At 41.7% G+C, this 22,626-nt stretch overlaps 1 protein-coding gene across 3 annotated transcripts in view; it reads left to right on the forward strand.

Annotated features, from left to right (window-relative positions):
• Window positions 1–22,626, forward strand: part of CEMIP2 (cell migration inducing hyaluronidase 2) — a 114,962-nt gene that overhangs the window by 35,924 nt on the left and 56,412 nt on the right. For all 3 annotated transcript variants that reach the window (XM_060199693.1, XM_060199692.1, XM_007531243.3), the window contains 6 exons: window positions 6,632–6,801; window positions 12,553–12,741; window positions 14,540–14,709; window positions 17,883–18,092; window positions 20,689–20,894; window positions 21,263–21,332. In XM_060199693.1, the coding sequence (XP_060055676.1) occupies window positions 6,632–6,801; window positions 12,553–12,741; window positions 14,540–14,709; window positions 17,883–18,092; window positions 20,689–20,894; window positions 21,263–21,332 (1,015 nt within the window). The remainder of the gene's footprint in view (window positions 1–6,631; window positions 6,802–12,552; window positions 12,742–14,539; window positions 14,710–17,882; window positions 18,093–20,688; window positions 20,895–21,262; window positions 21,333–22,626) is intronic.

A 22,626-nucleotide genomic window follows, 5' to 3' on the forward strand; every position in this document is an offset into this window, starting at 1 on the left:
CTTCTTTTTTCTTCTTTTCCCTCCCTCCTTTCCTTCCTCCTTCCCTCCCTTCCTTCCTTTTTTGGGATAGAACAGAAATTGAGATGGGAGGAAGGAAGGAGAGGGATGGAGGGATTGAGGGAGAGATAGAGAGACACCTGTAGCAGTGTTTCACCACTCGGGAAGTTTACCCCTTGCAGGTTTGAACCTGGGTCCTTGCAAATTGGTAATAAGTGTACTCAACCAGGTGCGCCACCACTTGGCTCCCTTTGCATGCTAGTTTGAATCTGCTTATCTGGGGGATGTAGATTGTGGATCCCTGACATATGTGAAGCAGAAACAAGGTGTAGAATGAGGAAATTCCTTCCTAAAGTGAAATTCATTTCTACCACTGAAGATTTTTTTAAAATGTTTATTTATTTATTCCCTTTTGTTTCCCTTGTTGTTTTTTATTGTTGTAATTATTATTGTTGTTATTGATGCCATCGTTGTTGGATAGGACAGAGAGAAATGGAGAGAGGAGGGGAAGACAAAGAGGGGGAGAGAAAGATAGACACCTGCAGACCTGCTTCACCGCCTGTGAAGCGACTCCCCTGCAGGTGGGGAGCCAGGGGCTCGAACTGGGATCCTTAAGCTGGTCCTTGCGCTTTGCGCCACCTGCGCTTAACCCACTGTGCTACCGCCCAACTCCCCACTGAAGATTCTTGTCCCATATTCTAGGTCAGCATGATTTTTGTCATGTAGTCTTAAGTGTGAAGAAGTGGCTGACTCAACATTAACTTTTTTAAAATTTATAAAAAGGAAACATTGAGAAAACTATAGGATAAGAGGGGTACAACTCCACACAATTCCCACCACCAGATATCTGTTTCCCATCCCCTCCGATAGCTTTCCTATTCTTTATCCTTCTGGGAGTATGGACCCAAGGTCATTGTGGGATACAGAAGGAGGAAGGTCTGGCTTCTGTAACTGCTTCCCCACTGAGCATGGGTGTTGACAGGTTGATCCATACTCCCAGCCTGCCTCTCTCTTTCCCTAGTGGGGTGGGGCTCTGGGGAAATGGAGCTCCAGGACACATTGGTGGGGTCATCTGTCCAGGGAAGTCTGGTCGGCATCATGCTAGCATCTGGAACCTGATGGCTGAAAAGAGAGTTAACGTATAAAGCCAAACAAATTGTTGACTAATCATGAACCTAAAGGCTGGAATAGTGCAGATGAAGAGTTGGGCGGTCCTCCATTTTGTAGATAGCTATTAGGCATATTTTAGTTATATTCCAAAAGGCCTGTGGCTATACCAGTCATCCCCCCCCCCCCAGCCTGAAATCTGATATGCAGGTGGGTCCAAATTATTGTCTGGGGAGATGATGTCATGGCTGGAAAAGGAACAGAAAGCTGTATCAGGGAAGAGAGTAGCTCCCTAATATGGGAAAGGGGTATAAATATTGTTGACTGTAAACCCCATTGATTTGATTTGGTCTGGGGCCCATATTCAGCTTAGGAGCCTATGTGACCTCTGTATCCCTGTAGATCTGAGCTCACATTCTGTGGTCATGAGAAGGACATTCCAAGCTGCCCCAATATTGACCCATCTTCCTCAGGTATAGCATAGAGTATGTTGTACATCCTCCCTTCGGAGGATGGAACATTCTCTACTGTTGTTGATCCACGTTGAGGGCAAGGCCCTATGGGGGGCTCACAAAGGGGACTATTTTGTTGTTGCTAACATTAATTTTTTAAAAAAGAGTCTAACTCAATTTACTGTTCTTAGTACAGTTGAGGAATATCTGCAGTCATATATGACACTTGATAACTTACTACTTTGTTTTCTTGGTTTGTTATTGAAATGGAATATTTTCTTTTCTTCCTCCCTTTCTCTTTCCTTCCCCCTCTTTCCCTTTCTTTCTTTCTTTCTTTCTTTCTTTCTTTCTTTCTTTCTTTCTTTCTTTCTTTCTTTCTTTCTTTCTGTTTTGTGTTTTCGCCTCCAGGATTATTGCTAGGGCTAGTGGCTTATGAAGCCACTGCTCCTGGTGGCCATTTTTTCCATTTTATTGGCTAAGACAATAAGAAGTTAAGAGAGGAGTGAAAGGTAGAGAGGGAGAAAGACACTTGCAAATCTGCTTCACCACTTATGAAGCTTCCCCCCTGCAGGTGGGGAGTGTGTGTCCTTACATTTAGTAGTATATGTGCTTAACTGGGTGTACCACCGCCCAGCCCCCCTTCTCTTTCTTTCTTTCTTTCTTTCTTTCTTTCTTTCTTTCTTTCTTTCTTTCTTTCTTTCTTTCTTTCTTTCTTAGCAAAGCACTGCTCAGCTCTGCCTGATGGTGGTGCTAGGTATTGAATCTGAATCTTTGGAGCCTCAGGCATGAAAGTCTCTTTACATAACCATTATGCTATCTCCCCTACCTCTGTAATGTTTTCTCAAATGCTTTTTATTCTCCTATGGAATACTTAAACTATATTAAGTGCTGGGGTTTAGGTGGCAGCTCACCTGGGTAAGCACACACACATTACCATGCAGGAAGGCTCAGGTTCAAGCCCTAGGTCTCTATCTGCAGTATGGTGAAGCTGTGCTGTAGGTATCTCTGTCTGTAGTCTCTCTCTCTCTTAATCTCTGTCTCTCCTCTTCTATTGAAAAGAAGAACAAATAAAAAAATAAGGGTGAAAATGACTGCTGGGAGTAGTGAGGCTGTACAGCCAGTGAGCCCCAGTAATAACCCTGGTGGTAAAAAGAGAAACACACACACACACACACACACACACATACACTGAATGCTTATAGAACTGTAGATGAAAAGACACCTTGTCAGAGTGCCTCTGTGAGGATCTGACAGTGAGAAACTTGTTGGAGCTCGCCAAGCTGCCCTGGGAGCAAACATAGAAAGTACTGCAGAACTAGGGTGGGGGTGGGGTGAAGGGGTGGGGGTGGGGGGTATTGGCAGAGGCTAGGCTGGCAGGAAGAGCAGGTGCTTGTCAGCCATGAGGAAGGGCTTTCTAGGCAGATGGAAAATACAGAAAGTTCAAAACTTCAGAGCTGTGAATTTTTTCATTTAATGCCCATGAGAAAAGAGCTAGAAAGAAGAATGTAGAGCTTTATGGCTTGTCAAGATATGATTGCTCTGTAGGTAGGAGAGAGCACCTTGGGCTGGGTAGGCCAAATCACTTGCATAGTGATCTACTTGGCCATGTGTGCAATCCAGGTTCAAGCTTGACTTCCCACCACATTGAATATATATATATGATTGATTGATTGATTTACCAAAACACTGCTCAGCTCTGCAATATGGTGGTGCCTGGGATTGAACCTGGGAATTTGGAGCCTCAAGCATGAGTCTGTTTGTATAACCAGTATGCTGTCTATCCCTTCCCTCCCTTCTACCACATTGAAGGAAGCATCAGTGCTGTGATGTCTTCCTCTCTGCTTCTCTGTCTCTGTCTTAAGAAGATAAAAAACCTTAGGTCAAGAAATAGAAACTTGCAAGAAGGGGATCCTACTCAAGGAGCAGCTTTCTCCTTTCACCAAGAACAACTACTCTCTTGATTTGGGGAGAACACTAAGGATTAGTTTGCCTATTACAGAAATTTATATAAATGGAAGCAGGTGATGATATTCTGTGTCTGGTGTCTTTGCTGGGCTCTGTGTGATTGTTTTTTGTGTTGTTACATGTGCTGGTTCACTCCCATTACTGTTTGACTTCTCTTTGCTTTTGGTCACCTGGGTGGCTTTTCAGTTTGGACCTATTATAAAAAGAAGTTTCTGGGGCCAGGTCAGTAGAGTAACATGTGTGCCATGGCCTGAGTTCAAGTCCCCAGTTCCCACCTGGATGGGGGAAGAAGCTTTATGAGGGCTGAAGCAGTGTTGCAGGTGTCTCTCTTTCTCTTTCCCTCTCTAACTCCCCCTTGATTTCTCTCTGTCTCTATTCTCTGCAAATAAATAAAAGAAAGAAAAGTTTCCCTCCCTGTTGTTCTGCCCATCTCTTCCATCTCTTCACATATACTCTCTCTAATTTGTAGACCTGTAGAGAAAGTCCTTTCAAAGTTAGACACCTTCTTCATCACCCAGTATTTGTCAAGAACTACCACTTAAATCTTTCTGTGTGGCATTATTGTAGATTTGTGTGATTATCATGTTTGGGTTTCTTTGTTTCTTTCCCTACCACTTTCAAAATTCCATTGAAAACATTGCTTGATATGACGGAGGAATTAAGTTGAGAACAGCTGCCAACATTCCATTGCCTTGACATTCTCTTCAGTGTACATAAACATACCCACTTGAAGATAATATTCTCTAGCACCATTGAAATTTTCCTCAAGTGGAGGAGGGAAGTAGGAGTGTTTTGGAGATAATGTCCATAGAGCTGAGCACTGTTTTATAGTTGCCAAGGCAGTTCTGGTAAATAGTAGAAGCATCTGATATTTTTCTCTCCTTCCATCTCAAAATTGGAGATAATTCTTTGTTTGATGCTGTATTAAGGAATATAAATAGAGCTAGAGAGCATTGTCAGCCAGTAAGTAGCTAATCTCTGCAGGGGTGGGTGTGGAATTTATAAGGATGTAGAAATGCTTTGGTTAACTTTTATCTGTGAGTATCAGCCATCTGTTTGTCATAGATTACATTTTTTTCTCTAGGGTAGGAAGCTGATGTTTCTCATATTTTTAAATCAGGAGCTTGAAGGCCAATATTCTGGCCTTAGTCTTTGTTCTTACTCATTTTTTTTTTTTAAAGTAGATTTGGCTATAAGCTTGTGCAAACTCCTGGAATATTTAGCACTGCAGAAATAAAATGACTTTCAACAAATCAACATATTGTATATACTTTAAAAAAATATTGGATTGTGACTCTGCAGAGATTTAAAAACATTAAGAAAGGACTGACAAAATAGCTCACCTGGATAGTGCACTGATTTGCCGTGTATGTGACTCAGGTTCAAGCCTGGCCCCCGTCACATTGAAGGAAACTTTGGCACTTTCTCTCTCTCTCTCTCACTCTCTCTCTCTCTCTCTCTCTCTTTCTTCTCTCAAAGGAAAAAAAAAGTTAAGAAACAGTAACCACAGTCTTTCAACGTTACCTGCACACCTGGAAGATTAGAAAAAGCCATGACATATTTTTTGCATAGGAAACTAAAGGAGAATATGTTAAGACTTTTCTCATAGTCAGGTATTTATGCCTGGACCTCTGAAGGGTAGACCCTGCAGGCAATTAGTGGGTAAACACATGTGCTTTCACTGCCCATGTCTAACCCAGGGCTCTGAAAGCGAGTTCCTTGGCAGTGGCAGTCAGCATCTGGGAGCCTATTAGCGCTGCAGTTTTTGGTCCCACTTCTGACGTTCCTATGGCCAGGTTCTGCAGCTTGGCCCAGCCAGATCCCAGGGGACTTTGATACCTACTGAAGTCTGGGAGTCAGGGCTCTGTGAAAACTGTAATGCCGGGGCCCACCCTAACCATGATGATGGTATTCGTCTGAACTATGTCAGATCATCAGCAAGTTCCTAAAACTCTTCAAGTGATTCTGGCTTTATTTGTTTGTTTATTATAGCCACCAGGGTTACTATTGGTGCTCTGTGCTGTTACTACACACCTATGACTCCCTGATGGGACCATTTTCCCTTTTTTAATTAGATGGGACAGGTAGATATTGTGAGGGAAGGGAGAGGTGAAGAGGGAGAGACAAAACAGAGACACCTGCAGACCTGCTTCACCACTCATGAAGTATTCCCCCTGCAGGTAGAGAGTAGGGGCTCTTTTTGTGTTGGTATACCCTGTAGAGTCTGCATATTATTGTGTGTAAGGATCTAGGTTTAAAGCGTATAAAGGAAGTATCAGCGGGACTGGGTGGTGGTGCACCTGGTTAAGCACACACATTACAGTGCACAAGGACTCAGGTTCAAGCCCCCGATCCCCATCTGCAGGGGGAAAGCTTCACAAGTGGTGAAGTAGAGCTGCAGATGTCTCTCTGTCTCTCTCTCTGTCTCTCTCTCTCTCTCTCTATATATATATATATATATCCCCTCCCCTGAATTTCTGTTGCTATCCAACAATAAATAAATAATTAAAAAAGAAAAAGGAAAAAAGGAAGGAAGGAAGTATCAGACACAGTGAAGGAGGTCTGCAGGTGTCTATTTCTCCCTTTCTAGCTCTCCTCCCTTCTCAATTTCTCTCTATCCAAAAATAAATAAAATATTAAATTCCTTTTGTGTAATATGCTAGCTCTACCCCCTAAAAATTTTTACTGAAGTAACTTTGCATTACAATATTACATAGGATTCAGCTGTGCATACTTAGATCAACATGTGTATATATTACATTATGTTGACCACTAAAAATCTAATTATTTTCACAGAAGGAAATTAAATGGGTTTATGACCAGAATGATGTTAGTGAGTCAGTTTGGGTGTGTGTTAGGAAAGTCAGTGATTAGTCACAGCCATTGTTGTTTTACCTGATTCAGAACTAAACAATCAGGAATTCTCCATCAAGGTGCATTTCCTTCTGTGACACAGATACTTATGTCCAGGTTTGGACCTGGCAGCCTCTGAAGAAAAAAGTGCTGGGATTAGTAATGGTGAAATACAAACATTAGAAAGATTAGAAACTATTATTTGGGTCAGTACTAGAACAGTGAACTAACTGCACATGATCTCTTTTTCCTTCTAGACAAGCTTGGGCTTTGGTCGGTGTCATCGATGGAGGAAGTACTGCTTGCAATGAATCTGTGCGGAACTATGAAAACCACAGTAGTGGTGGAAAGGCTCTAGCACAAAGAGAATTCTATACCTTGGAGGGCCAGAAGTTTGTGGTAACAGCATATAGCGAGTGGATTGAAGGTAAGCCAGTGCTGTGTAAACCTTTGGGAAGTGGAGGCGGGGCAGTAGTGCAGCGGGTTAAGTGCACATGGCATGAAGCGCAAGGACTGGAATAGGGATCATGGTTTGAGCCTCCACCTGCGGGGGGTGGGGGGCTGTCACCTCACAAGCGGTGAAGGTGTCTTTCTCTCCCCTTCTCTCCCCCTCCTCTCTCGATTTCTCTCTGTCTTATCCAACTACAACAATAAACAACAAGGGCAACAAAAGGGAAAAAATCGCCTCCAGGAGCAGTGGATTCTTAATGCAGGCACAGAACCCCACCAATAACCCTGGAGGCGAAAAAAAAAGTCTGAGGTATTGCAGCAGATCTTTTGAGAAGGTGGCTTTTTCTGTTCAGATGGCAGTTTCATTAGATTTCACAGCTGCTTGAAGATGAAACCTGGAGTTTTCCACCCATCCTTGATCATTCAGACCTGACTTCCCTCTGGACCCCACAAGGCGTTATTCTACTTTGGGCATCCCCAATGGGACTTTGCTTTGTTCTTGATCTGTGAGTCACATGGTGTGGTTAATTGGTAGAGATGAATTTGCTTCCTGCATTTGGTGTCAGTCGAACCATTCCTGATGTAATAGGGTTTACAGCTTGTCTTTGGTTGTCTTCTTTAACATGATCTTTTACTTTGAAATTTTCATTTTTATGTAGATATGCCAGAAAATATTACCATGAAGCACTTTACCATATACACAGATTTCTCATTCTTTCACCTGTCTTGTCCTGATAACCCAACTAATACCTTTACCTTATGGACAAATGGAAAAACAAAAGTACAAACAAAAAATTTATTTTAAAGGAGATTTATTTATTTGTTTATTTTACTTGCCATCAGTAATTGCTGGGGTTCAGTGCCTATACAATAACTATGCAATGGAGGCATTCTTTTTCTTTTCTTCTTTTTTAAAATTTTTCTTATTTATTTATTATTGGATAGCGATAGAGAGAAATTGAGAGGGGAGAAGGAGCTAGAGAGGGGAAGAAGACAAAGAGACACTTGCAGCCCTGCTTTACTACTCGTGAAGCCTCCCCCCTACAGGTGGGGACCAGAGGCTTGAGCCTGGGTCATTGCACACTGTAATGTATGTGCTTAATTGGGTGTGCAAAACCACCTGGTCCCTGAGGCCATTATTTAAATTTTTGTCTTCCTTCCTTTCTTCTCTTTCTCCTTCTCCTCCTCCTCCTCCTCCTTATTCTCTCTCTTTCTCTCTCTCTCTCTCTCTCTCTCAAAAACAGAAAAAGAGGGAGAGAGAAAAAGAAGCAGCTGGGGCAGCGGGTTTAGGTCTTTAGGCCTGGTAAGATGTGCACTCTACCTGGTGTGCTACTGCCTGTCTCCCCCACCCCCTCCTCCCCGCTTCCAAAAAAAAAAAAAAGATCTACTTATTAACAAGGTAGAGAGAACCAGAGCACTATTCTGGCACATGTGATTAGGGGGATTGACTTTGGGACCTCAGGATTTTTTGCCCACTGCTGTAGCCACCATGTCACCACTCAGGCCAGTAAAATACATATTTTAACAGTTTTTAAATAGTCACTTTCTGTCAAAAAAAAGGGGGGGAGGGGAGAGAATACACACATACATCATTTTAATTATTTCAGTTATTTCTGTTTTAGTTATTTATATCTTGCTATTCAGAGATCAGTCTTTTGCTGCATTGGTTGGTAGCATTTTATATTAGATATCTGTGTTTTTTCACCCCTTTGTGTCGATGCTATTTTCCCTTCCTTAAATAATGTAGTATACAGTGATATGTGCCACTGCATTATATGATCAACTTGTCTTGACATTTTCTTCAGTGTGGATTTTGTTGCAATCCATTTTTTTGAGAGCTCTAATTTGTTCAGGTTGTGCCAAGCTCTGGGTAGTTAAGGTGCTCCTGGTTTTTCTTTTAAGAATGTTCACTGTAAAATTGTTTCCACTCATATACCCTTTGCTGCTAGAATTTTTGGCTCCAGATATGGTTTGGTTCCCTCTTGTCTGTGCTTGCCTACCAATCCTTTCTTTTCCAACCAAACTTTATATCAAAATTGATGTGAGATGAGTAATTTAAGAGGTGCTTATTATATCTGTAATTATATTAGATTATAAAGACTGGGCTCAGGCTTCTGTCTTGAATAGTGCTAGCTGAAATGACCCCCACCCCCCAGCACTGCTCAGCTCTGGCTTATGGTGGTGCAAGGGATTAAACCTGGCTGGCACTTTGGAGCCTCAGGCATGAGAGATGGATTTTTTAAATTGTTTATTTATTTGATAGGACAGAGAGAAATTGAGAGGGGAAGGGGGCTAGATAGAGAAGAGAGAAACCTGAAGTACTTGCTTGACCACTCTTGAAGCTTCCTCCCTACAGATTGGGGCTTGAATTTAAGTGTTTGCTCATTGTAATGTGTGCTTTCAACCATGTATGCCAACACCTGGCCCCAACAGAAGTATATTTCTAGAGACAGAATTCCTGGACTCCAGTCTCAGTTTTTTCACTTACAGCATGATTTGTGGGCATGTGACTTTAACTCCCTCTCTGTTGCCTCATCTAAAAAATGGAAGTTGCCTTTGTGTGAATATTTGTTTTCTATCCCATATAACCTCTGACTCTTTATTTCTAAAGGGGGCATATCCAAGCTGGCTGTAGTATGGCATTGTTTGTGTCCCAGGTCCATGATTTCTCTTACTTCCTTTTTATTTTTATATTACAGAATTACCATGTTGACAGGGGTTTGAATCCACACCATTTCCACCACCAGAGTTCTGAATCTTCACTCTCCCCACTGCAATTTACCACAATTCTCCTAAAGTTGTAGACATGGGCCAGCCATCTTCTCTACAACTATCTGTCCACATTTATACATAGTTGCCTCTTCTTTTTCTGATTCAATCCTCTCTTCCCCTCTAAGCCACTTATAACATTGTAGCTACCTCCATATGTCCCTCTCCTTTTCCTTCTCTCTTTCTGAGTGCTGATGGAGCTGGAGTGCAAAGCCCTCTTATCTCCATCCTTTCACTTCTCCCCCGCTGGGAATATGGATCAAGGTTGTTTTGGGGAGCAGAAGGTAGGAGTTCTGCTTCTGTAGCTGCTTCTCTGCTGAGCATGGGCATTGACAGGTCGATCCATACCCCCAGCCTGTTTCTATCCTTCCCTAGTGGATCAGAGTTCTGGAGATGTGAGAGTCCAGGACACATTGGTGAGATCATCTGCCCAGAGACGTCAGGATAGAGTCCTGGTAGCACCTGTAACTTGGTGTCTAGAAGGTGACATGACTTAAGTTGAGACAAGATGGTTAATGAACAGGAACTAAAAAGTAGGATCAGAACAGATGAGGTTAGGGATTTTAGTGTAGAAGAAAGCTAGAACCATTTTAGGTGTGTTCCTGGGGGCATACAACTAGAGTAGTTTTTCCTGAATTTGGTAGCTAGCCTGAGGTTGAGTAAGAATATTGTCTGAGAGAATGGTGTCTGAGTAGAGAAAAGGCCTAGAAAGTTGAATTAGGGCAGGGAGTAGCCCCTATTCATATACATAGATAAATAATCTGTGGCTAAAATTAACTGTTTACTTCCATCCACATGCTCCAGGGCCCATATATAAATACATATTTATATTTAGCACCAGAGCCTGTGTAACCTCTAAGTCCCTATTTGTCTGAGCTTATAGCTCATAGTCACATCTGAGGAACATTGCAGTCTGTACTCATTTCAGGACCAGTCTTTTTCGAGTGGCAGGGCAGTATACCCCCAGCTTCCCTTTGGAGACTAGGGCTATCCCTACTGTCACTGCTTTATGGTAGAGCCAAGGTCCTGGGAGGGCCCACAAGACGCTGTTCCTTATGGAAACGACCAGTGGTAGTGGAGAGAGGGACCCTTTAGAGGTCAAGGCCCATCATATGTGTATGGGAATCTAAGGATTCCCTAGTTGGGCCACAGATGATCAAGCAGTATGATATTGACCCAACAGGCCATTATTAAGTGGGCCACTCTCCTGCCCTTATCCAACTTTCATAGTCCTCTCTTTATTTGATGATCTTAGATTTTTCTCTCAGTTGTTTAGGCATTGAGTATCACCTTTTCTTTTCTTTTCTTTTCTTTTCTTTTCTTTTCTTTTCTTTTCTTTTCACCTCCAGGGTTATTGCTGGGGCTCAGTGCCTGTACCATGAATACACTGCTCCTGGAGGCCATTTTTTTCCCCCCTTTTGTTGCCCTTTGTTGTAACCTTGTTGTGGTCATTGTTGTTGATTTTGTTTGTAGTTGGATAGGACAGAGAGAAATCGAGAGAGGAGGGGAAGACAGAGAGGGGAGAGAAAGATAAGATACCTGCAGAGCTGCTTCACCACTTGTGAAGCGATTCACCTGCAGGTGGGGAGTCGGGGTCTCGAACTGGGATCCTTACGCCAATCCTTGTGTTTAACCTGTTGCGCTACTGCCCAACCCCCTGAGTATCATTTTTGAGCCCAGCTAGAGTTAGGTTTTGGGGATCTGTCTTTTGTGGGCCTTTCTGCTAGGCTGTCCTGCTAATTTGGTTTAAATCCAATCAGTTGCAGAATTTATAATGCCTTCTTTAGGCACTTCAACCATTACTGAGCACTTTGACTTTGAGTTATATGATTGCCCCTTGTTTATGGATATGTATACACCTGTATTGAGTACCCTAAATCCTAGCCCAGTCTGGTACCTGTTAGTTAAATGACAAGCCATCTAACTTGGATGTAGGTAGTCCCATATGTTAGGAAAGGTCTCACCAGATTTGAAGAGTTTCGAGGTTGACTTCTCAGGCTGGTATCTCTGGTTACAGTCCACAGTAGGATTTCAATAGCAGCATAATGTGGATGGCAGCACCAGTAGCTATTTGCTTTCTTTTTACTTATTTATTTATTATTTATTTATTTATTTCCTTATTCCATTTTGTTGCCCTTGTTGTTTATTGTTGTTGTTACTGCTGTCATTGTTGTTGGATAGGACAGAGAGAAATCAAGAGAGGAGGGGAAGACAGAGAGGAGAGAGAAAGACACCTGCAGACCTGCTTCACTGCCTGTGAAGCGACCCCTCCCTGCAGGTGGGGAGCCAGGGGCTTGAACAGGGATCCTTAAGCCGGTCCTTGCGCTTTGTGCCAAGTGCGCTTAACCCGCTGCTCTATCGCCCAACTCCCAGCGATTTGCTTTCTTCCAAATTACAGAAGAATAGTTTACTGAAGTGATAGCTAATATCCTACCAAGGTTAGGGGTGCATGGGGGCTCCCTTGTCCTTGAGGGCAGGGTTTCAACATTTTTTTAATTGGGGGGGATTAATGGTTTACAGTCAATAGTATATACAGTTGTTGATACATTTGTAAAGTTTCTGTTTTCTACAAAACACTCTCACCCCCTACCTAGGTCCTCCTCCACCATCATGCACCAGGGTCTGAAAGCCTCACCCCACCCCGAGAGTACTTTATTTTGGTGTAGTACACCAAACTCAGCCCAAGTTCTGCTTTGTGTTTCTCTTCTGTTCTTAGTTCTCAACTTCTGCCCATGAGTGAGTTCATCCCATATTCATCCTTCTCTTTCTGGCTTATCTCACTTACGGTGATTCCTTCAAGCTTTGCCCAAGATGAGGGAAAGGTGAATTCACCATTTTTAATAGCTGAGTAGTATTCCATCATGTATATATGCCACAGCTTTCTTAACCACTCATCTGCTTTTGTTTGAGCTGCAGTCTTGCTAATGCATCATTTTCTTTTTTGTTTTTTTTTGTTTAGGAGTTTCTCTTTCAGGCTTCAGAATTGAAGTTGCAGATGGAGTGACCCTTGACCTGTTAGATGATGTCAGTAGCTGGAAAGCCGGAGACCAAATTGTGGTGGCAAGCACAGACTACTCCATGTACCAGGCAGAGGAGTTCACTCTGCTCCCCTGTCCTGAGTGCAGCCAGTTCCAGATCAAAATCAAAGGTATTATTTATTAGTGGGATTTGATTCATGCAATTGCCCGCTCCCCCCAATTGTCATCCGCATTAAGAGTTCTTAGCAGTGTAGTGCTTTGAACACTAAACTCACAGAATATTTCATGAAAGTGGGTGTTGAACAATAATGTTGCTATTAACCACACACCCTGCAAATCAGCATTTATATGCCTCTTTCTTTTTTCTTTCTTTCTTTCTTTCTTTCTTTCTTTCTTTCTTTCTTTCTTTCTTTCTTTCTTTCTTTTTAAATGTTTACTCAAAGAAGTTTTCCCCAACTGTTCCTTACTGATTTTTTCAAATGACTTATAAATTCAACTATCAGTAAGTCCAGTTGTTTTAAAATAAATATCTTGTTTTCATAATTTAAAAAAAAAGTGCTTTCTGAGAACCTTCTTCTTTTGCATAAAATAGATCTTGTTAGTATTTAAAAATAGAATTATATGGGGGAAATAGAATAGTGGTTATTCCAAAAGACTCTAATTGATGTCTGAGATTTAAAACCTTGTAAACCAGAACTCTGGTTTCTTTCTCTGTATCTTTTTTTCTGAATCTCTCATGGTTAACATAAAACAAGTAAAATGTACTTAAATAAATAAAATGGAACTGAAAAGATATTTTCATGAAGCTACATTTTCTACCTAATCTTGAATATTCTTTTTGAGGGAGAGCATAGCACAGCAAGATTCTTTCTGTAAACTGTGTTAAGCAAGAATACTTAACCAGTTCTTTATTCTGAGCCTAGTAACAGGCAAAACTTCCTAGTTTGTTTTAATTATAGGATTCATTCTGCATTCCACCTGTTATGTTACTTTTCTTGCTTTTATAATGAGATTATACATTGTGGTATAAAACAAGAGATAAAAGATTTTTTTTTTTTTTGCCTCCAGGGTTATCACTGGGGCTCGGTGCCTACACTACAAATCCACTGCTCCTGGAGGCCATTTTCCCCCATTTTTTTTGCCCTTGTTGCTGTTGTTATTGACACTGTTGCCATTGTTGTTGTTGGATAGGACAGAGAGAAATCAAGACAGGATGGGAAGACAGAGAGGGAGAGAGAAAGATAGATACCTGCAGACCTCCTTCACTGCTTGTGAAATGATCCCCCTGCAGGTGGGGAACCTGGGGCTCGAACCAGAATCCCTACTCCAGTCCTTGCACTTCATACCATGTGTGCTACCACCTGGCCCCCAAACAAGGGATTCTTCATACCTAATGCGTACTCTCTGGGTAATTTAGAACTTGGAAGCTTAAAGGGAAAGTTTTTGCTTTAGGAAAATAGAAAGATTGGTTCACTGGCACTTTTTCTCTGTACTGAGTGTTGTACTTTCCCTTCAAGATAAGATGGGGCATTGCATTGGTAGAAAACAAAAACACTGATAACATCTATCATTAATTTTGTTTAGAAACTCCCCATCTTGTTAAAAAGTCTACATGATAATGAATTTCCATGTTCTCAAACCCTTGGTTTGTTTTTTCCTTCCTGAATTTAAATAAGAGCATTCGAGAAAAAAAAAAAACAACTTATTAATAAAGTGCTTCTAAACTTCTCAGGGGAGAAGCTTCATGAGAAGTGAAATAGGTCTGCAGGTATCTCTCTGCTTCTCTCCCTGCTCCCCTTTCCCAGTTTACTTCAGTCCTATCAAAAAAATAAAAATATTAGAAACTTCTTGCTTCGTGGGATTTTGTGATGCCCAGAGATTAAATTGGAGCATATGATAATGTGGTGGGGGTCTAGGATAAAGAGGATTATCTTTCTAATTTGCGTTTGCTTTGTCCACATCAATCAGAAATTCCTCAGTTCCTACATGTGGGTGAGATCGTAGATGGTGTGGACATGCGAGCTGAGGTCGGAATTCTCACCCGGAATATTGTGATCCAGGGAGAAATGGAAGATGCCTGCTATGCTGAAAACCAGTGTCAGTTCTTTGATTATGATACCTTTGGAGGACATGTCATGGTAAGCACAAGGATCTGATGGTTGCTTTGACTTAGTAACCAAATATATGCTTGAAAAAGCTTGTAAGTTCTGCAGTGAGTCTGTATGGATAGTAAAATGACATCATTTTATCTTTCTATCAAATGACAGTGAGGTGATTTTAGATAATTGGAAGGTAAAAGCTTTTATTTTGAATTGACATGGTCCTAGAGGCTAGCCCTTTAGGAATTATGACAATTTAAAGGTTGTTGGAAATGTGACCTGGAAATTCTACTTCTGGGAATATGTGAAAGGAAATGTAAACGCAAACTGGAAAAGATAAAAAAAATACAAAAAATATAAAAGATATATATATATATAAAAGATATATAAAGATATATATAAAAGATATAAAGGTAGAGGTTTTTTATATAAAAGATATATAAAGATATAAAAGATATAAAGGTAGAGGTTAAAACACATGCACATGGTCAGGCAATGGTACACCCTGTAGAGTGCATATGTTACCATGTACAAGAATCCAGGTTCTAATCCCCCCCGCACCACTTGTGAGGGGAAGCTTCATAAGTGGTGAAGCAGTGCTGCTGGTGTGTCTCTTACTTCCTCCCTTTCTCACTCTCTCCTCAATTTCTCTCTGTCAAAACATGTATCTTTTTATGGCTTTCCTTGCTATGTTACCTTTTATTCCTAGTAAGAGACTACTTCTAGCAGTTTTACTGAGATGTAATTGGCATGCATTCCTCTAAGTTTAAAGCATAGAGCATGATAGTTTGGGGTCTGTATACTGTCTAATGATTGCCACAGCAGGGGGGCCAGGAGAGCACACTTCTAACTCTGCATGAGGACCAGGGTTTGAGCCCCATGCCACTGTATGGAGGTTCCTGTATGGGGAAAGCTTCATGAGTGGTGCAGCATGCCATGGGGACTCCTCCTCTCTGTCTCTCCCTCTTTATCCTTCACTATCTAAAAAAAAAAAAGGGGGTGGGGGGCAGGCGGCGCATGTGGTGCCAAGTGCAAGGACCCTCGGAAGGATCCCAGTTCGAGCTTCTGGCTCCCCACTTGCAGGGGAGTTGCTTCACAGGCAGTGAAGCAGGTCTGCAGGTGTCTTTCTCTCCCCCTCTCTGTCTTCCCCATCTCTCTCTATTTCTCTGTGCTATCCAACAACAACAACAATGATAGTAGTAATAACAACACTGATAAACAAGGGCAACAAAAGGGAAAAAATGGCCTCCAGGAGCAGTGGATTTGTAGTGCAGTCACCGAGCCCCAGCAATAACCCTGGCGGCAAAAAAAAAAAAAACAAACAAAAAAACGGCGTAAGCCCCCAGCTCCCTCTACCTGCAGGGGAGTCGCTTCACAAGCAGTGAAGCAGGTCTGCAGGTGACTATCTTTCTCTCCCACTCTCTGTCTTCCCCTCCTCTCTCCATTTCTCTCTGTCTTATCCAACAATGACGACATCAGTATCAACAACAATAATAACTACAACAACAATGAAAAACACCAAGAGCAACAAAAGGAATAAAGAATAAATATAAAAAAAAATCTTAGAAAAAAAAATCCTCCGAAAAAAAAAAAAGAAAAAAAAATCCTCCGGGGGTGTGAAATTGTTGGTTTAAAAAAAACTTTTTTTTTAAATTATCTTTATTTGTTGGATAGAGACAGTCAGAAATTGAGAGAGAAGGGGGAGATAGAGAGGGAGAGAGACAGAAAGACACCTGCTGACTGCTTCACCACTTGAAAAGCTTTCTCCCACCAGGGACTAAGCTTGGGCTCAGTGCTTTAATGTAAGAGCTTAACTAAGTTCTCCACTGCCTGGCCCCCAAGAACTCTTATTTTAAAGGTATATTTGAGGAGAGAGAGGGAGAAAGAGAGACAGAGACAGAGAGAGACAGAGAGAGTAGATGAATCAGAATACCATTCTGGCACATACAATATCAGAAATTAAATTCAGGACCTCCTGCTTGCTTCTCCAATGCTTCATCCACTGCACCACCTCAAGAAAGAACTTGTGACAACCTTTTTAAATACTAGTAGTAGTGTTAGCTGTAGTCCTCATGCTGTTTATTACATCCCTAGTATTTAGCTTATGTTGGCTAGTTGACCACCTTCACCCAAATCTTCTTTTCTCCCAGTGTTCCATCCAGTAGCTCAGGGGGTTCTGGTCTCTTTCTGTTAGACTGGTTTTGTTTAGATTTCACATCTCACAGGGTGATTATATAGTGCTTGTTTTCTCTAACTTCCTTTGCTTAATACAATTCCTTCAAGGTCCTATCATGTCAATGCAAATGGTAGAAGTATCTTTTTTTTTTAGTAGCTGAATAATATTCCATGGAATAAGTATACCACATCATCTTCATCTGTACACTTAGGTGGTTTCCATGTTGTGCTTATTGCTTTTGTGAAGAGGGAGGTGGTGCAGATATCTTTTCCAGTTTGCGTTTACATTTCCTTTGCACATATTCCCAGAAGTAGAATTTCCAGGTCACATTTCCAACAACCCAATAAATATTTTTCATAGTGTCTTTTCCTCCTCCTGTAACTTTATTTATTTATCTTATCTAATAGAACAGAGAGAAGTTGAGAGGGTGGGAGACTTAGAGAGAGACATCACCAGCAGTGCTTCACCACTTGTAAGCTTCCCTCTGCAGGTGGGTCCTGAGGGCTTGAACTGGTTTCTTGTGTATCGTAATATGTGCACTTAACCAGGTGCTACACCACCTGGCTTCCAAAATCTTTTTTTTTTCTTTTTTTACTTTTCTGAAGGTTTTTCTTTGCCACTGATTTTCCACTGATTTGATTATATTGTGCCCCTTTCTTTCTTCCTCCCTTCCTTCCTCCCTTCCTTCCTTCCTTTCTTTCTTTCTTTCTTTCTTTCTTTCTTTCTTTCTTTCTTTCTTTCTCTCTTTCCCTTCCTTTCTCTCTTTCCCTTCCTTTCTCTCTCTCTCTCTCTCTCTCTCTTTCTTTCTTTCCCACCAGAGCAGCTCTGCTCAGCTGTGGTATGTGGTGGTGGTGGGGTTTGAACTTGGGACTTTGGAACCTCAGGCATGAGAGTCTGCATAACCATTAGGCTGTCTCTCCTATCTCATAGTGTCTTCTCTTTCAGCCATTTTCTGTGAACACAAAGTTTGTTTTTCCCTCTTGTGTTTTCCCGTTTTGAAATGTGTCCATTTGATTTTGCTTACCTTGCCTTCTAGATAAGGAAGAATTTCACATCAGTGCATCTTTCTTATGTGGAACTGAAGCACATGGGTCAACAGAATTTAGGGCGATACCCCATCCATTTCCACCTGTGTGGAGACGTGGATCACAAAGGAGGGTATAGACACCCGGCCTTTGTGGACGGGCTGTCTATTCACCACAGCTTCTCCAGGTGCATCACCGTGCATGGGACCAATGGCTTGCTGGTAAGTAGCCTCATGTTGTGCTGATGTGTGTTGTTGAAACAGCTAAATCTCCTTGATTTCCCTGACTACTCAGTTTTAGGTTAGTAGCTGGATCACATGTCTTACTCAGAACTCTGCTGTTTTTCTGTTCAGGATACCCTACAATTTTTTTTTTATTGCCACCAGGGTTATTGCTAGGGTTTGGTGACAGCACTGTTAATCCACTGCTCTCAGTGGCCATTTTTCTGTTTTATATATATTTTTTTTCTTTTAAATTTTTTATTTATAAAAAGGAAACATTGACTAAATCATAGGATAAGAGAGGTACAACTTTGCACAATTCCCACCACCAGAACTCTGTATCCCATCCCCTCCCCTAATAACTTTCCTGTTCTTTAACCCTCTGGGAGTATGGACCCAAGGTGATTTTTGGATGCAGAAGGTTGAAAGTCTGACTTTTGTAATTGCTTCCCTGCTGGACATGGGCATTGGCAGATCTATCCATACTACCAGCCTGTCTCTCTCTTTCCCTAGTGGGGAAGGGCTCTGGGGAAGCAGAGATCCAGGACACATTGGTGGGGTTGTCTGTCCAGGGAAGTCTGGTTGGCATCATGCTAGCATCTGGAACCTTTTGGCTGAAAAGAGAGTTAACATAGAAACCAAACAAATTGTTGACCAATCATGGACCTAAAGGCTGGAATAGTGCAGATGAAGAGTTGGGGGATGCTCCATTTTGTAGGTAGCTAGTAGAGATATTTTAGTTATATTTCAAAGGGCCTGTGCTTTTTTTTTTTTTTTTTTTTTTTTGCCTGAGCCTAAAATGATATGCAGGTGGGTCCAAATTACTGTCTGGGAAGATGATGTCGTGGCTGGGAAAAGGACCAGAAAGCTGGATCAGGGAAGAGAGAAGCATGCAGGAAAGTGAGCCCCACCCCAAAGGTTCCAGGACTCGGGGAAATATAGGCTCTATAGAGGAAGCTGGAGGTTCCTGCTGTCTTAGGGTTTAAGAAGACAATAGTTATTGCTATAATCACATTATTTGGCAATTGGGTTAACTTTGTTAGGATTTGCTGTATCATACACAACATCACCATATTTTATTTCCTTTGACATTATTTGCATATAGCTATGCCACCAGTTGCTTCTGTTCTCCCTGATCTAAGCTTTTAAGAGAGCCAACATATCAAAGACTCAGTCTATGTATTAAAAAGACTCAGTCTGTGTTTTAAAAAGTTTGAGACATTCAATCAGTTTTCCCCCTCTCATATTACTTAAATAGTGATTTATATGACTACTAATTAATGGAAGTGTACATAAACACCATTCCCACCACCAAAAGAAAGTGTCCCCTCCCCCCTAATGAAGCTGAACATCCACCCTCACCCTTAACCCAGGATTTTTACTTTGGTGCCCTACCCCAAATTTAGTCAGATCCTGCTTTGAGTTTCCCTTTCTGTTATTCTTTCTCAACTTCTGTTTATTATTGGGGTCATCATTTTTTTTTTTAATAGGACAGAGAGAGGGGAGAGGGAGACATAAAGAGGGAGATAGACACCTGCAGCACTGCTTCACCACTTGTGAAACTTCCTGCCTACAGGTGGGAAACCCAGGTCCTTGTGTACTGTAATGTGTGTGTGCCACTACCTGGCCCTCAAACCTACTTTTTAATTTTATTTATTTTTTATAAGAGGTAAATTAAATATAAGCACTAAATCAAGGATCAAACTACTATGATTGATCTACATTTTTTTAATATATATTTTATTGGGGGAATTAATGGTTCACAGTAAAATGTAAGTATAGTTGTTGGTACATGTGTAAAATTTCTGTTTTCTGAGAAACACTCTCATCCCCGGCCTAGGTCCTCCTCCACCACCATACGCCAGGACCTGAAAGCATCCCCTTCCATCGCCCACCTGCCCCCTGCCAAGTCCTTTACTTTGGTGCAGTACACCAAACCCAGTCCAAGTTCTGCTTTGTGTTTCCCTTCTGATCTTATTTCTCAACTTCTGTCTATGAGTAAGGTCATCCCATAGTCATTCTTCTCTTTCTAGTTTATTTCACTTAACATGATTCCTTCAAGTAGAGCCTGCTTTTTTTTTTTTTTTTTTTTTTAAAGACAGACATAGAGAGCATGGTAGCTCCCATCAGTGCTGTGTAGGCTGTGCTATAACCTGGATCTTGTGCACATGGCAAAGCAGTACACTATCAGGATGCTTATGTTGCCAGCCCAAAAGCCTTATTTTTGGGCGTACCCAAAGAATTCTCTGAAGAAGAGATTACTGAAATCTGGAATTTGACATGACCCCATCAGCTCCCTTTAGGACTGCCACCTTCCTTCCTTCCTTCCTTCCTTCCTTCCTTCCTTCCTTCCTTTCTTTCTCTTTCTTTCTTTCTCTCTCTCTCTCTCTTTCTTTCTTTCTTTCTTTCTTTCTTTCTTTCTTTCTTTCTTTCTTTCTTTCTTTCTTTCTTTCTTTCTTTCTTTCTTTCTTTCTTTCTTTCTTTCTTTCTTTCTTTCTGCATTTATACCAAGCATGCTTCCCTTGAGTAGCTCTTGTCACTTACACTGCCGTCAGCCTTGTCACCAACAGCATTTTATATACTTGCATTTCTGCAGATCAGAGACACCATTGGGTTTGACACACTAGGCCATTGTTTCTTTTTGGAGGACGGCATTGAACAGAGAAATACTTTGTTCCACAATTTGGGTCTGCTCACCAAGCCAGCCACTCTCCTCCCCACTGACCGGAATAACTCTGTGTGTACTGCCATGCGGGACCGAGTGTTTGGAAATTATGTTCCTGTCCCTTCCACTGACTGCATGTGAGTATCAGACAGATCTGCAAACTCTGGTAGCAGTCAAGATTATTGACTAGTGGGGGCAGGGTGGGGGGGGGATTCTGAGAGAAGTCTTTAAAAAAATTTTTTTTGATTTATTGTATAGAGACAAAAATCAAGCAGGAAGAGGAGACAGAGAGACACCTGCAGACCTGCTTCAGCACTCTTGAAGCTTCCTCCTTGCATGTCAGGGCGGGGGGACTGGATGCTTAAACCTGTGTCCTTGCTCATTGTAACCTGTGCAATCTACTGGGTGTGTCACCACCCAGTGGTATAAAGGAAGTCTTTATTTAATGAGTATTTAGTAATTTTTCATGAAGAGTTTTTTAAAATCACCTACATATGTCTTGCAGGGCTGTTTCAACCTTCTGGATTGCTCATCCCAACAATAATCTGATTAATAATGCAGCTGCAGGCTCACAGGTAAATCTTGTTAAGGTGCTGTTGGCTTTTTGTTAAAGTGTGTGTGTGTGTGTGTGTGTGTGTGTGTGTGTGTGTGTGTGTGTGTGTGTATTTATTACAATTCCTATGGCATACGTGTAAGTAGCATATGTGACAGTAGTATGCACCGACATTTTTTTTGTACTGTTGTGAGCAGGGTATGGTTGAGTTTTTTTTTCTTATTATTATTTTTAATATTTTATTTACTTTATTTTGATGAGAAAGACATACAGTAAGAAAGGCTTAGACTGTGACACCAATACACTGCTCAGCTCTGGCTTATGGCCATGCTGGAGATTGAACCTGGACATTTAGAGCCTCAGGCATCAAAGTCTTTTGCAGAACGACTATGCTATCTCCTCAGCTCTCTTTTGTCTATGTTGAATCATGTTGTCCATTCATATCTGTGAGGCTAGTTGAGACAGGACACCTCGTGCGGGAGAGAGGCATGCTTATCTTGAAGGTTATCACTGCCATCTCCTGAATGTGTTTGTAGTGTGTTGTATGCAACCTTTCTTTTCTTTTTTCTTTTTCTTTTTCTTTCTTTTTTTAACCAGAGCACTGTTCAGCTCTGGCTTATGGTGGAGTAGGGGATTGAACCTGGGACTTGACTAAGCCTTAGGCATGAGAGTATGTTTGCATAGCCATTATGCTATCTAACCCCACCTTTCTTTTTTCTTTTTAAAAAATATTTATTTATTCCATTTTGTTGCCCTTGTTGTTTTATTGTTGTAGTTATTATTGTTGTTGTCATTGATGTCGTCGTTGTTCGATAGGATAGAGAGAAATGGAGAGAGGAGGGGAAGACAGAGGGGGGAGAGAAAGACAGACACCTGTGGACCTGCTTCACTGTTTGTGAAGCGACTCCCCTGCAGGTGGGGAGCCAGGGGCTTGAACTGGAATCTTTAGGCCAGTTCTTGTGCTTTGCGCCACGTGCACTTAACCCACTGCGCTTTTGCCTCCAGGGTATCGATGGGGCTTGGTGCCTGCACGATGAATCCATTCTTCCTGGCAGCGATTTTTTCCATTTTGTTGTTGCTGGATAGGACAGAAAGAAATTGAGAGAGATGGGGAAGATAGAGCAGGGGAGAGAAAGACACCTGCAGACCTGCTCCACCGCTTGTGAAGTGACATCCCTGCAAGTGGGGAGCCAGAGGCTTGAACAAGTTTGCGGCAGCAGTCCCTGCGCTTCATGCTATATACACAACCCAGTGCAACACTTCTCAGCCCCTTTGTGCAACCCTTCTTGCTTACCTTAAAGTTCCATTTGGGCAAT

The sequence above is a fragment of the Erinaceus europaeus genome, chromosome 10 (genome assembly GCF_950295315.1).
Source record: "Erinaceus europaeus chromosome 10, mEriEur2.1, whole genome shotgun sequence".
Classification (NCBI taxonomy): domain Eukaryota; kingdom Metazoa; phylum Chordata; class Mammalia; order Eulipotyphla; family Erinaceidae; genus Erinaceus; species Erinaceus europaeus.